This window comes from Poromitra crassiceps (genome assembly GCF_964638095.1).
Source record: "Poromitra crassiceps genome assembly, chromosome: 11".
Lineage (NCBI taxonomy): Eukaryota > Metazoa > Chordata > Actinopteri > Beryciformes > Melamphaidae > Poromitra > Poromitra crassiceps.
The window spans coordinates 41,495,654-41,509,626 of NC_139643.1; the positions used below are offsets into that span (position 1 = coordinate 41,495,654).

General features: G+C 41.6%; 1 protein-coding gene across 1 annotated transcript in view; it reads left to right on the forward strand.

Annotated features, from left to right (window-relative positions):
• LOC310785026 (uncharacterized protein) overlaps nucleotides 1-13,973 on the forward strand; it is a gene marked incomplete at both ends in the record, with an annotated part of 30,165 nt that overhangs the window by 13,382 nt on the left and 2,810 nt on the right. The window contains 2 exons of the mRNA XM_083646026.1: nucleotides 2,359-2,671; nucleotides 9,069-9,461. Of these exons, the coding sequence (XP_083502152.1) occupies nucleotides 2,359-2,671; nucleotides 9,069-9,461 (706 nt within the window). The remainder of the gene's footprint in view (nucleotides 1-2,358; nucleotides 2,672-9,068; nucleotides 9,462-13,973) is intronic.

Here is a 13,973-nt window from a genome sequence, read left to right on the forward strand (position 1 = left end):
CTCAATGAAGAACTCTCCCTCTCCCCCTTCCTTTAGACGGTCTCCTTTAATTTATCGGCTGCCTTTCATTTCTTGGTCTTGTTTTTACTCCTTTATTGTTGTACTTTGTTTTTATAGCCTAATCCCCTTTCCTCCCCTCCCCCCTATAATGCACTGTCCATCCTCTATTAGGCCTTTACCTGGGTTTTGATATTGTTGTATTCTGTTTTTATAGCCTCCCCCCTCCTCCTCTTACCCCCTTCCCCCCACCTATAATGCACTGTACATTTTAATCTTATATTAGGCCTGTTTGGGCTCTTCACTAATAAACTGCTGTACCTTGTTTTTATAGCCTATTTCCCCTCCCCCCCTATAATGCACTGTACATTTTAATCTTACTCCAGGCTTTTATTTTTGCCTCCTCACTTTGCTGATTGCAAAGGCTCTGTTTGAGGCTATTTGAATAATAGGCAGGACTAAGCCATTGGCTAATTGTAAGCTCTGCCCCTTTTTCTTACCTGTTAAATGCTCTCCTTGCCTGTTACTCTGTTAGACCTGATGAAGATGTATGCACGTCGAAACGTTGTCTGACTATTATGCACCTTAAATAAAAGGCATCATTTGATCCGAGCTGCTCCAGACTTATTCCTTTAAGTATTTATGCATCCCTCCTGTGATGCACCGGACCTGCCAGTTCCTACAGCTGAAGCGCAGTTGGATCCTTCATTCTTGCCAATGTCAGTTTGTCATCCGCTTCTGATAGCAAACGCCGCTGGACGCGGTTGTCATTAATGCCACACGTCTGTCTCTGATCATGTGATGCACTGTTGTCTCAAACCCACAGTGTTCAGTGAACCTCCTCAGTTCAGCTATAACAATGAGACTGACTGTTCCTGCTGTCTCACTTTGGAATGAAACTTAAAATGTTCAACAATGATGCTGAGCTTTAGTGTGAAGTCGTCGCACAAAATCTTCAGTAAATCCGACAAAGAAAAATGTACAGGTTTTATAGAACCCAGCTGACACACATCCCGTACGTAGAACGTACACCTCCCCACCACATGTGCTCAGGAAGGTGCTTTTGTCCAGCTGTGATTTTGTGAGTCACAAAGCTGCCAGTATTACAACAACCCATGTAATCTTTATTGATAATAGATTATATTGACAATAAGAGAATACAAGAATAAAAAGACACTCTGATCCACCCCCCCCCCCTCCCCCTCCAACACAACTACTACCAAATTCGTAAGCACTGCGGTTTGTGAAAGGAAATAATACCTGTGACTTAAGTTGTACATGTCTATGTCTGTATTTCCTGAAGAGAATACAGTTGGAACACAGTGAGTTGCTGGAGTGTTGAGCAGAGCAGAATAGAGCGCCCTACAGTAGAGTAGAGTAGAGTACATCTGAACTGATTCAGGTACACAGCTGATGAAAACACGGTGATTCTACAGTGATGTCTGCTGCTGATCTGTACGCCAAGGTAGACTTCACCAAGAAAGTTAGATATCAGAGAGGCGAGAGGGAGGAGAGGATTGTGGACATCTATGAGAGCGCAGACAGCGTGAGGATTTATGACAACCCCTCGGTGGAGAGGAGTACGCCACCGGACACTGCTGGGGGTCAAAACCAAAGTATCTATCTATCTATCTATCTATCTATCTATCTACAGTATCTATCTTTTTGTGGCAACTAGTGACACCTTTTCAGTTTTTGTTATGTGCTACCTTTTAAAATTTTAATGTTTTTTATTTTATTTTTTGTCCACGGATCATTCCATTTTTGTTAATAGCCAATATTGAAATGTAAAAAAAGAGAGAAAATCTCACAGCATCTTGTGCAGACAACATGCCACTCATTGTAAAAGTGCAAGCTAAGTCTCCTTCATATTTAATGACATTTGCTTACTGTTTTAAAAACACAGCATAATATTGTGTTGCATTTTAAAATGATTGACAGTACACTCGGCAGTGCAAGTTGTATTGCTCTCACATGCTTTTGACTGAGTTTAATAACGAGTAGGTTTGTACCATAACTAATAATGTGCCTTACTAATTACTTTTAAAAGCAACGTTCACCAACACAGTTCATTTGTGTCCACAGTCACTCCAGTCACTGTAAGCTCAGAGAAGAGGAATCCTTTCCGAGCTGCCACAGTGTTTCTGGGGCTGCTGTATCTTCTCCTCCTGGCTGGGATCATCAGCCTGGGACTCCAATGTGAGTTTTCAGTTTGGTGATGCTGTTATAGATGATCTAAATAAGTCATGTGAATGTTAATGATCCCCCAACATGTTGTTTATCTCCTATGGCAGTTATTCAGGACAAAACCAGCAGGAACGAGGAGAGAAATCTGTGGGTGGATGATGCTAACCTGACCAGAGACAAAGACCAGTTACAGGCCAGTTACAACAACCTGACTAAGGAGAGAGACCAGTTACAGACCAGTTACAACAACCTGACTAAGGAGAGAGAACAGTTACAGACCAGTTGCAACAGCCTGACTAAGGAGAGAGACCAGTTACAGACCAGTTACAACAACCTGACTAAGGAGAGAGATCAGTTACAGACCAGTTACAACAACCTGACTAAGGAGAGAGATCAGTTACAGACCAGTTGCAACAGCCTGACTAACGAGAGAGACCAGTTACAGACCATTTGCAACAGCCTGACTAAGGAGAGAGACCAGTTACAGACCATTTGCTACAGCCTGCAAGAGAGTGTATGTACCCAGAGTGAGTACATTTTGATCACAAGTTAAATATCATTATGAAAGCAGTTCACAGTTATTATTTTATGTGTGAGTGTGTGTGATCATTTAACATACATGCTTTGTTTTGTTTTGTTGAATTGTTGCAGCCCGGAAGTCTAATTGTTGGACTCAATTTGAATCCCACTGTTACTACGTCTCTGGTGAGGAGAAAACCTGGGAAGAGAGCAGACAGGACTGTCTGAAGAGAGGAGTTGATCTGGTCATCATCAACAGCAAAGATGAAGAGGTGTGTGTGTGTGTGTGTGTGTGTGTGTGTGTGTGTGTGTGTGTGTGTGTGTGTGTGTAGCTGTGTGTGTGTGTGTGTGTGTGTGTGTGTGTGTGTGTGTGTGTGTGTGTGTGTGTGTGTGTGTGTGTGTGTGTAGGTGTGTGTGTGTGTGTGTGTGTGTGTGTGTGTGTGTGTGTGTGTGTGTGTGTGTGTGTGTGTGAGAACCCTCTAATAATTGCATCTCCACAAACAGGACTTCCTGGTTGGACTAAACAGGTGGGTGTGGATTGGTCTGACAGACAGAGAGAGAGAGAGAAGGGACCTGGAGATGGGTGGATGGATCATCTCTGACCACATCGTAAGATCAGATCACATTAATTTGTTCCGACTCATTGGTGTGAGATTTCAGAGGCACTGTAGCTACAGTATGGATGATGTCTTCACCACAGGGTTTGACTCCTTGTCCTCCTGTTTCAGGTACTGGGGAGGGAGGCAGCCTGATAATTCTAACAACGAGGACTGTGTTGAGCTACAGGTACCAAACACATGGAATGACCAGAAATGTCATGAAAAGAACAACTGGATCTGTGAGATGAAGGTGTGACAGTTCCTCAAAACAGCTTTGATTTGATAGCCCTTTATTAATATTTACTTAAATGGCTTGGCATCAAAGGGGTGTAAGTGTATTAGTATACCCCTAGTAGATTTTACAGGAGAGCAGCTGCGCGGGCTCCCCACCCGCAGCTTGGCCGCTGTGCGCTGTGTGTGATGCTCTGCTGCAGCTGATGTCTTTTCATGTCTTTTTATAAACCTTTTGAATACTTCCTCTTTGTCAAATTGTAATGTTGTGTTGAATCCCTGACCAGCAGGGGGAGAAAAGCAGTGAAGGAAAGGTACTGAAAGAAATGAGGAGACAGAGTACTGATAGCATGATGAGGATGTGTGATGGCTGTTTGGATTTTGCTCTTAAGATTGCAACATTGTAACAGATGATATTCAAAATGCAATGAGATGTAGTCAAGTCAGAGTTTATTTGTATCGGCCTGAAACTTATTGATAATATTTCTTAATTTTGGTTAAAGCTTTGGTGATCATTGTTTTGATGTTTTGCGCTCAATGTAAGCTCTGGCTCAACATAATTAAAGACATTCACTGTAAACTTCTCCTGTCTTGTATTTATTCCAAACAGGAAACATGCAGGAAACATAAAAGGCATCAGTTCCTGTGTGCCAGGGAATTCTTCCCGGGAAAGAGGAAGCCCTGATAGGTGCAAAAGGAAATATAAAAGTTTTCAACTAGATACAGCTTGAATCACAATCAATTAGTGATAACGAGTGGCAAAATTGACTTTTAAATACATTGTGAATAATTACTTTACAGTCTCTCAAAGCACCAGCGTTCAAAATTATATGATTACAATAATGTAGTGTTTTAGTGTATGGTAGAGTGGAGGTGAGGGTTATTGGTTGGTTGGGTCTCACTCACAGAACATGTGGGATAAGGGTGGGGGCGGGGCTTAATCTCCTGCAGTGCTTCATAGCTGTCAGTCAAGATTCAAGATTCACTTTAATAGTCACAGTAAGCAGGTTTACAAACATCAAGTATGCAGCACAGTGGTCACATCAATAGTAGAGCAATAGAGAAAAACAGACTCAAAGTATAAAGTGCAAAGTAAAAAGTCATTTAAAGTGACATATATGGGATAATGTCCATGGCCGGTGGGGGGGAACCACTTTCAGAGTTTGATCTGACTTACATGTAAGTTATACTGATAGTTAGGCTTGTTTGGTTGTTTTGGTGGAGGGAGATGTTCACCTGTTCTGCAGAAGAGCCTCCCTCAACTTGTATCAGCTCATTTTTTGTGTCATGGTACAGCCCCATCTAGTGTCAGCAAAACAAAATACAGCACTGATGTTAATTCAGAGAAGGGTGCTATATCTCCGTCCTAGTCAGAATGGGCCTCAAGTAATGTGCTGAGATCTTACAAAGTATGAATGCACACAAAGTATTCACAATAAAACCTTCAATACAATAAGTTAATGGTTTGGGAGAAGAAGTTTGCCTTGATCGTGTTGTTGATGTTGTTCCTGTCTGTTCATGATTTCTATATAGGAGTGTTGTGCTTGCACATGCGCACACGCACACACAGTCCCTTCTCATCACAGGAGGTTCTTTGATACACTGTAGGCTGCTGCTGCTAGACAGCGTTATTTTATACAATATGTACTGTTGTAGCTTTTATTTCTTGTAATTGTGTATTGCTGAGTGATAAAACGGGCACTTTGGCCTATAGCCTTGCACTTTGCATTGATCACTGGCACTTTAAACTGCTACTTTGTACTTATATTGTGTTTAACTTTGTCTGCACTTTATGTTTATGTTTTTACCCTTTTATGTTTTTATCCAGGAAGTTGTTGATGTTATGCCTGTTTTCTATGTTTTTATGTCTTGCTGCAACCCAAAGTGCCCTTCTGGGACATAGGAATAAACTTGAACTTGAACTTCAAGTCAAGGTCAAAATATAAGTGATGTGATGTATAGTTTTTGAGATATTAACGTTTGTTTGGCACAACTCATACTATTATCTGCCGCGGGGTTCCGCATTTCTGGGTGTCAAGTGACATCACGCTGATTCGTCCTAGAGCAACTGACAACCAGGCCTGCCGGACTGTTCCTCTTTTCTCCCTCACCGCTACTAAACAGACTTCTAGCTGTCCTGTCAAAGGAATCAGAATCAAAATTCTATCGAGCTAAACAGCTCCAGAGCAGATGTATTGAGTTGTAAAATCTAAAGATGAAAAACAATATAGCAGTTTACCAGATGCTATAGATTTAATTTGACCCGGAAAGAGTGAGGATAGAAATCATATCACTCAACTGCCTGGAGAAAAGATGCCAACAGCAAGTGTGGCCTTTGGCCTGAATTCAAAACACAACTATTGGATTTGCCTGCTGCTGCTTTTGTGAAGCATTTTGTCAGCATTGTTATTCAGGCAAACAATTGTCAGTAGCCCAATCAGAAAGAGGATTAGATCAAGATTAGCTTTCTGGCCTCAGAGCAACTTTACTCTGTTGTGCGTAGAGATTACTGTTCATTTTTTACTGATCCTCTGTTGTCATTCATGCTGCACCTGTACCACTCAGATAGATGTTAGTTGTGTTTTTACTGCACACATCTGAAAACATTTATTAAAGCCCTCATACAGATATTCTCTAGTGATAAGAATCAGTGTTATGTGATGCTGTTTCTATCTGAAACGTAGCAGCAAATGTAAGATTCTATTTGATATTCAAATGAGCTTGAAAATTGATGACACTGTTTAAAAAAATAAAAAAATACATTTAGTATTCCAGCAGAAATGTCTACTGGCTCTTGGTTTACTTTGGACAACAGCACCTCATTATACTGTACAGCAGTGATACTCAACTTGTGGCCCGCGGGCCGCCCGCGATGGAATTGCTTCTTTTTTTTCTTTTTTTACAGTGCACCTGAACGCAACATGCAAGATACCCGCTGAATAAGTGTCCAAATGTTCATTTAATTCCGGCCAATACTCCACTTCTGTTATAGCATTTCAGTCTGGAATATGGAATATCTTTCAATAATCTATAATTTAGCTGCTAAATTGTCAAATACTGCTGTCTGCTCGCTACCCAGGCACTTATGTATGTACTTAACCTAATTAAATTAACCTAACTAACTATCCGGTGTGCACAACATTGTCAGACTAAACTCCGGCGGACACCCCAAAAACCTACAATCCGCTACAGAAAAATGTATATTGTTTGCTTATTAACTGGCCCCTGGCCTTCTATCATTTCACTAAAGTGGCCCCCGGGCAAAGCAAGTTGAGTATCCCTGCTGTATAGGCTATACAAGGGGACAAGCAATCGGCAGTAGATGCACGCACGCCCACACACACACACACACACACACACACTGCAAAGACAGCAAAAGTAGGGTTTGTTTCCCGTCAAAAGGGTGTAACTGCACTTACACGGTATGCCATTTTGACACCTAGCAAAACCCCACTTTTGACACTGACCAAGCCTTGTGGGTAGAGGATCCTAACAGCTCCTAGGTCAGCTCAAAATGCATGCTGACATAAAGTTAAGTTAAGTTAAGTTATCCTTTATTTATCCCCTTGGGGAAATTCATCCTCTGCATTTGACCCATCCTCTACTAGGAACCTTCCTAGAACTAGGAGCAGTGGGCAGCCACTGTGCAGCGCCCGGGGACCAACTCCAGTTCTTTTGCCAGTACCTTGGTCAGGGGCACTGATAGGAGTATTAACCCTAACATACATGTATTTCTTGATGGTGGGAGGAAACCGGAGCACCCGGAGAAAACCCACACGGACATGGGGAGAACATGCAAACTCCACACAGAAAGGACCTGGGACGGACCGGGGTTCGAACCCGGGAGCTTCTTGCTGTGAGGCAACAGTGTTAACCACTGAGCCACCGTGCCGTCCATAAGTAATGCTAATTAACTTTATGAACAGGACCCTCCACCCTTTGCTGCAGCTCAACTACATCTTTAGCCGCTGTTTCCATGTCATCCGCCTCTGATAGCAAACGCCGCTGAACGCGGTTGTCATTAACGCCACACGTCTGTCTCTGATCATGTGATGCACTGTTGTCCCAAACACACAGTGTTCAGTGAACCTCCTCAGTTCAGCTATAACAATGAGACTGACTGTTCCTGCTGTCTCACTTTGGAATGAAACTTAAAATGTTCAACAATGATGCTGAGCTTTAGTGTGAAGTCATCGCACAAAATCTTCAGTAACTCTGACAAAGAAAAATGTACAGGTTTACAGAACCCAGCTGAGACACATCCCATACGTAGCACGTACACTTCCCCACCACATGTGATTTTATGAGCCACAAAGCTGCCAGTATTACAACAACCCATGTAATGTGATCCTTTATTGATAATAGATTATATTGACAATAAGAGAATACAAGAATAAAGAGGCATCCTGATCCCCCCCCCCAACACAACTACTACCAAATTACATCGTAAGCACTGCGGTTTGTGAAAAGAAATAATACACGTGACTTCCTCTTTTTTCCCCTTACTTAAGTTGTACAGTACATCGCTACGTCTGTATTTCCTGAGGAGAATACAGTTGGAACACAGTGAGTTGTTGGAGTGTTGAGCAGAGGAGAATAGAGCGCCCTACAGTAGAGTAGAGTACATCTGAACTGATTCAGGTACACAGCTGATGAAAACACGGTGATTCTACAGTGATGTCTGCTGCTGATCTGTACGCCAAGTTAGACCTCACCAAGAGGACTGTGGACATCTATGAGACCATAGACAGCGTGAGGATGAGGATTTATGACAACCCCTCGGTGGAGGAGAGTACGCCACCGGACACTGCTGGGGGTCAAAACCAAAGTATTTATCTATCTATCTATCTACAGTATCTATCCTTTTTGTGGCAACTAGTGACACATTTTCAGTTTTTGTTATGTGTTACTTTTAAAATTTGAATGTTATTTTTTCATGTTTTTATCATGGATCATTCCATTTTTGTTAATAGCCAATATTGAAATGTAAAAAAATAGAGAAAATCTCACAGCATCTTATGCAGACAACATGCCACTAATTGTAAAAGTGCAAGCTAAGTCTTCATATTTAATGACATTTGCTTACTGTTTTAAAAACAGCATACTATTGTGTTGCATTTTGAAATGATTGATGGTCCACTCGGCAGTGCAAGTTGTAGGTTTGTACCATAACTAATAATGTGCCTTACTAATAACTTTTAAAAGCAACGTTCCCCAACACAGTTCATTTGTGTCCACAGTCACTCCAGTCACTCTAAGCTCAGAGAAGAGGAATCCTTTCCGAGCTGCCACAGTGTTTCTGGGGCTGCTGTGTCTTCTCCTCCTGGCTGGGATCATCAGCCTGGGACTCCAATGTGAGTTTTCAGTTTGGTGATGCTGTTATAGATCATCTAAATAAGTCATGTGAATGTTAATGATCCCCCAACATGTCGTTTATCTCCTATGGCAGTTATTCAGGACAAAACCAACAGGAACGAGGAGAGGAATCTGCGGGTGGACGATGCTAACCTGACCAGAGACAAAGACCAGTTACAGGCCAGTTACAACAACCTGACTAAGGAGAGAGACCAGTTACAGACCAGTTACAACAACCTGACTAAGGAGAGAGACCAGTTACAGACCAGTTACAACAACCTGACTAACGAGAGAGACCACTTACAGACCAGATGCAACAGGGTGACTAAGGAGAGAGACCAGTTACAGACCAGTTACAACAACCTGACTAATGAGGGAGACCAGTTACAGACCAGTTACAACAACCTGACTAAGGAGAGAGACCAGTTACAGACCAGTTACAACAACCTGACTAAGGAGAGAGACCAGTTACAGACCAGTTACAACAACCTGACTAAGGAGAGAGACCAGTTACAGACCAGTTACAACAACCTGACTAAGGAGAGAGACCAGTTACAGACCAGTTACAACAACGTGACTAAGGATAGAGAACTGTTACAGACCAGTTGCAACAGCCTGGGAGAGAGTGTATGTACCCAGTCCCAGGGTGAGTAAATTTTGATCATAATTTAAATGATACAGTATCATTATGAAAGCAGTTCACATAGTTATTATTTTATGTGAGTGTGATCATTTAACATACATGTCTTGTTTTGTTTTGTTGTGTTGATTTGTTGCAGCCCAAAATTATAATTGTTGGAAAAATAAATTTGAATCCCACTGGTACTACGTCTCTGATGAGAAGAAAACCTGGGAAGAGAGCAGACAGGACTGTCTGCAGAGAGGAGTTGATCTGGTCATCATCAACAGCAAAGAGGAACAGGTGTGTGTGTGTGTGTGTGTGTGTGTGTGTGTGTGTGTGTGTGTGTGTGTGTGTGTGTGTGTGTGTGTGTGTGTGTGTGTGTGTGTGTGTGTGCGCGTGCGTGCGTGCATGTACGTGAACCATCTAATTGCATCTCCACAAACAGGACTTCCTGGTTGGACTAAAGAGGAGGGTGTGGATTGGTCTGACAGACAGAGAGGAAGAAGGGACCTGGAGATGGGTGATGCTCTGCTGCAGCTGATGTCTTTTCATGTCTTTTTCTAAACCTTTTGAATACTTCCTCTTTGTCAAATTGTAACAATTGTGTTGAATCCCTGACCAGCAGGGGGAGAAAAGCAGTGAAGGAAAGGTACTGCAAGAAATGAGGAGACAGAGTACTGATAGCATGATGAGGATGTGTGATGGCTGTTTGGATTTTGCTCTTAAGATTACAACATTGTAACAGATGATATTCAAAATGCAATGAGATGTAGTCAAGTCAGAATTTATTTGTATCAGCCTGAAACTTACTGATAATATTTCTTCATTTTGGTTAAAGCTTTGGTGATCATTGTTTTGGTGTTTTGTGCTCAATGTAAGCTCTGGCTCAACATAATTAAAGACATTCACTGTAAACTTCTCCTGTCTTGTATTTATTCCAAACAGGAAACATGCAGGAAACATAAAAGGCATCAGTTCCTGTGTGCCAGGGAATTCTTCCTGGGAAAGAGGAAGCCCTGATAGGTGCAAAAGGAAATATAAAAGTTTTCAACTAGATACAGCTTGAATCACAATCAATTAGTGATAACGAGGGGCAAAATTGCCTTTTAAATACATTGTGAATAATTACTTTACAGTCTCTCAAAGCATCAGCATTCAAAATGATATGATTACAATAATGTAGTGTTTTAGTGTATGGTAGAGTGGGGGTGAAGGTTATTGGTTGGTTGGGTCTCACTCACAGGACATGTAGGATAAGAGTGGGGGTTCATCTCTGCAGTGCTTCATAGCCCTCAGTCAAGATTCAAGATTCACTTTAATAGTCACAGTAAGCAGGTTTACACATGTCAAGTATGCAGCACAGTGGTCACATCAATAGTAGAGCAATAGAGAAAAACAGATGTAACGTATAAAGTGCAAAGTAAAAAAGTCATTTAAAGTGACATATATGGGATACTGTCCATGCCCGGGCGGGGGGGGGGGGGGGGGGACCTTTCAGAGTTTGATCTGACTTACATGTAAGTTATACTGATAGTTAGGCTTGTTTGGTTGTTTTGGCAGAGGGAGATGTTCACCTGTTCTGCAGAAGAGCCTCCCTCAACTTGTATCAGCTCATTTTTTGTGTCATGGTACAGCCCCATCTAGTGTCAGCAAAACTAAATACAGCACTGATGTTGATTCAGAGAAGGGTGCTATATCTCTGTCCTAGTCAGAATGGGCCTCAAGTAATGTGCTGGGATCTTACAAACTATGAATGCACACAAATTATTCACAATAAAACCTTCAATACAATAAGTTAATGGTTTGGGAGAAGAAGTTTGCCTTGATCGTGTTGTTGATGTTGTTCGTGTCTGTTCATGCTTTCTATATAGGAGTGTTGTGCTTGCACATGCGCACACGCACACACAGTCCCTTTTCATCACAAGAGGTTATTTTATACACTGTAGGCTGCTGCTGCTAGACAGCATTATTTTATACAATATGTACTTATAGCTTTTATTTTATTTCTTGTAATTGTGTATTGCCGACTGACAAAACGAGTGACAAAATGACCACTTTGGCACTTTGGCCTATAGCCTTGCACTTTGCACTGATCACTGGCACTTTAAACTGCTACTTTGTACTTATATTGTGTTTAACTTTGTCTGCACTTTATGTTTTTATCCTTTTATGTTTTTATCCAGGAAGTTGTTGATGTTATGCCTGTTTTCTATGTTGTTATGTCTTGCTGCAACACAAAGTGCCCTTCTGGGACATACGAATAAACTTGAAGTTGAACTTGAACTTCAAGTCAAGGTCGAAATATACAAGTGATGTGATGTATAGTTTTTGAGATATTAATGTTTGTTTGGCACAACTCATACTATTAACTGCCGCGGGGTTCCGCATTTCTGGGTGTCAAGTGACGTCACGCTGATTCGTCCTATAGCGGCTGACAACCAGGCCTGCCGGACTGTTCCTCTTTTCTGTCTGACCGCTACTAAACAGACTTCTAGCTGTCCTGTCAAAGGAATCAGAATCAAAATTCTATCTAGCTCAACAGCCCCAGAGCAGATGTATTGAGTTGTAAAATCTAAAGATAAAAAACAATATAGCAGTTTACCAGATGCTATAGATTTAATTTGACGAGGAAAGAGTGGGAATAGAAATTCATATCACTCAACTGCCTGGAGAAAAGATGCCAACAGCAAGTGTGGCCTGTGGCCTGAATTCAAAACAACTATTGGATTTGCCTGCTGCTGCTTTTGTGAAGTATTTTGTCAGCATTGTTATTCAGGCAAGAAATGCCAGTAGCCCAATCAGAAAGAGGATTAGATCAAGAGTAGCTTTCTGGCTTCAGAGCAACTTTACTCTGTTGTGCGTAGAGATTACTGTTAATTTTTTACTGATCCTCTGTTGTCATTCATGCTGCACCTGTACCACTCAGATAGATGTGAGTTGTGTTTTTACTGCACATATCTGAAAAGGTTTATTAAAGCCCTCATACAGATATTCTCTATTGATAAGAATCAGTGTTATGTGATGCTGTTTCTATCTGAAATGTAGCAGCAAATGTAAGATTCTATTTGATATTCAAATGAGTTTGAGAATTGATGACACTGTTTAAAAAAATAAAAATACATTTAGTATTTCAGGAGAAATGTCTACTGGCTCTTGGTTTACTTTGGACAACAGCACCTCATTATACTGTACAGTAGGCTACAAGGGGACAAGCAATGGGCAGTTGACGCGCACGCACGCACGCACGCACGCACACACACACACACACACACACACACACACACACACACACACACACACACACACACACACACACACACACACACACACACACACACACTGCAAAGACAGCAAAAGTAGGGTTTGTTTACTCAAAAGGGTGTAACTGCACTTACACTTATGCCATTTTGACACCTAGCAAAGCCCAACCTTTGACACTGACCAAGCCTTGTGGATAGCAGGATCCTAACAGCTCTTAGGTCAGCTCAAAATGCATGCTGACATAAGTAATGCTAGCATCGCAGCATGACAACACAGTTTCTACTATCCTATATTCTAATTCATATTCTAGGTCAATATTACATAAATTTAAATATGTTAACTCATTCCCCGCCATTGATGTGTTTTTACGTCAATCCGTGTTTTCACCTCCATATGATAGATTGTGCTCTTGGCCACCGTATGAAGTGCTACTTCACTCCTAAAGATGCCCAGAAGCAAAGGTTATTATTGTCCCACAAAACCAGCCAGCAGAAAAAGCAACAATCTCCCTTCAGGAAAAAGCTCCTCGTCTACATCTTTAGCCGCCGTCTCCATGGAGGTTGTTAATTTCATTGCTCTTGCCAACGTCAGTTTGTCATCCGCTTCTGATAGCAAACGCCGCTGAACGTGGTTGTCATTAATGCCACACGTCTGTCTCTGATCATGTGTCACTGTTGTCTCAAACCCAGTGTTCAGTGAACCTCCTCAGGTCAGCTATAACAATGAGACTGACTGTTCCTGCTGTCTCACTTTGGAATGAAACTTAAAATGTTCAACAATGATGCTGAGCTTTAGTGTGTGAAGTCGTCGCACAAAATCTTCAGTAACAGCTGTGATTTTATGAGCCACAAAGCTGCCAGTATTACAACAACCCATGTAATGTGATCCTTTATTGACAATAGATTATATTGACAATAAGAGAATACAAGAATAAAAATACACTCTGATCCACCCCCCCCCCCTCCATCACAACTACTACCAAATTACATCATGAGCACTGCGGTTTGTGAAAATAAATAATACCTGTGACTTCCTCTTTTTTCTATTTCCCCTTACTTAAGTTGGACACGTCTACGTCTGTATTTCCTGAAGAGAATACAGTTGGAACACAGTGAGATGCTGGAGTGTTGAGCAGAGCAGAATAGAACGCCCTACAGTAGAGTAGAAACATCTGAACTGATTCAGGTACACAGCTGATGAAA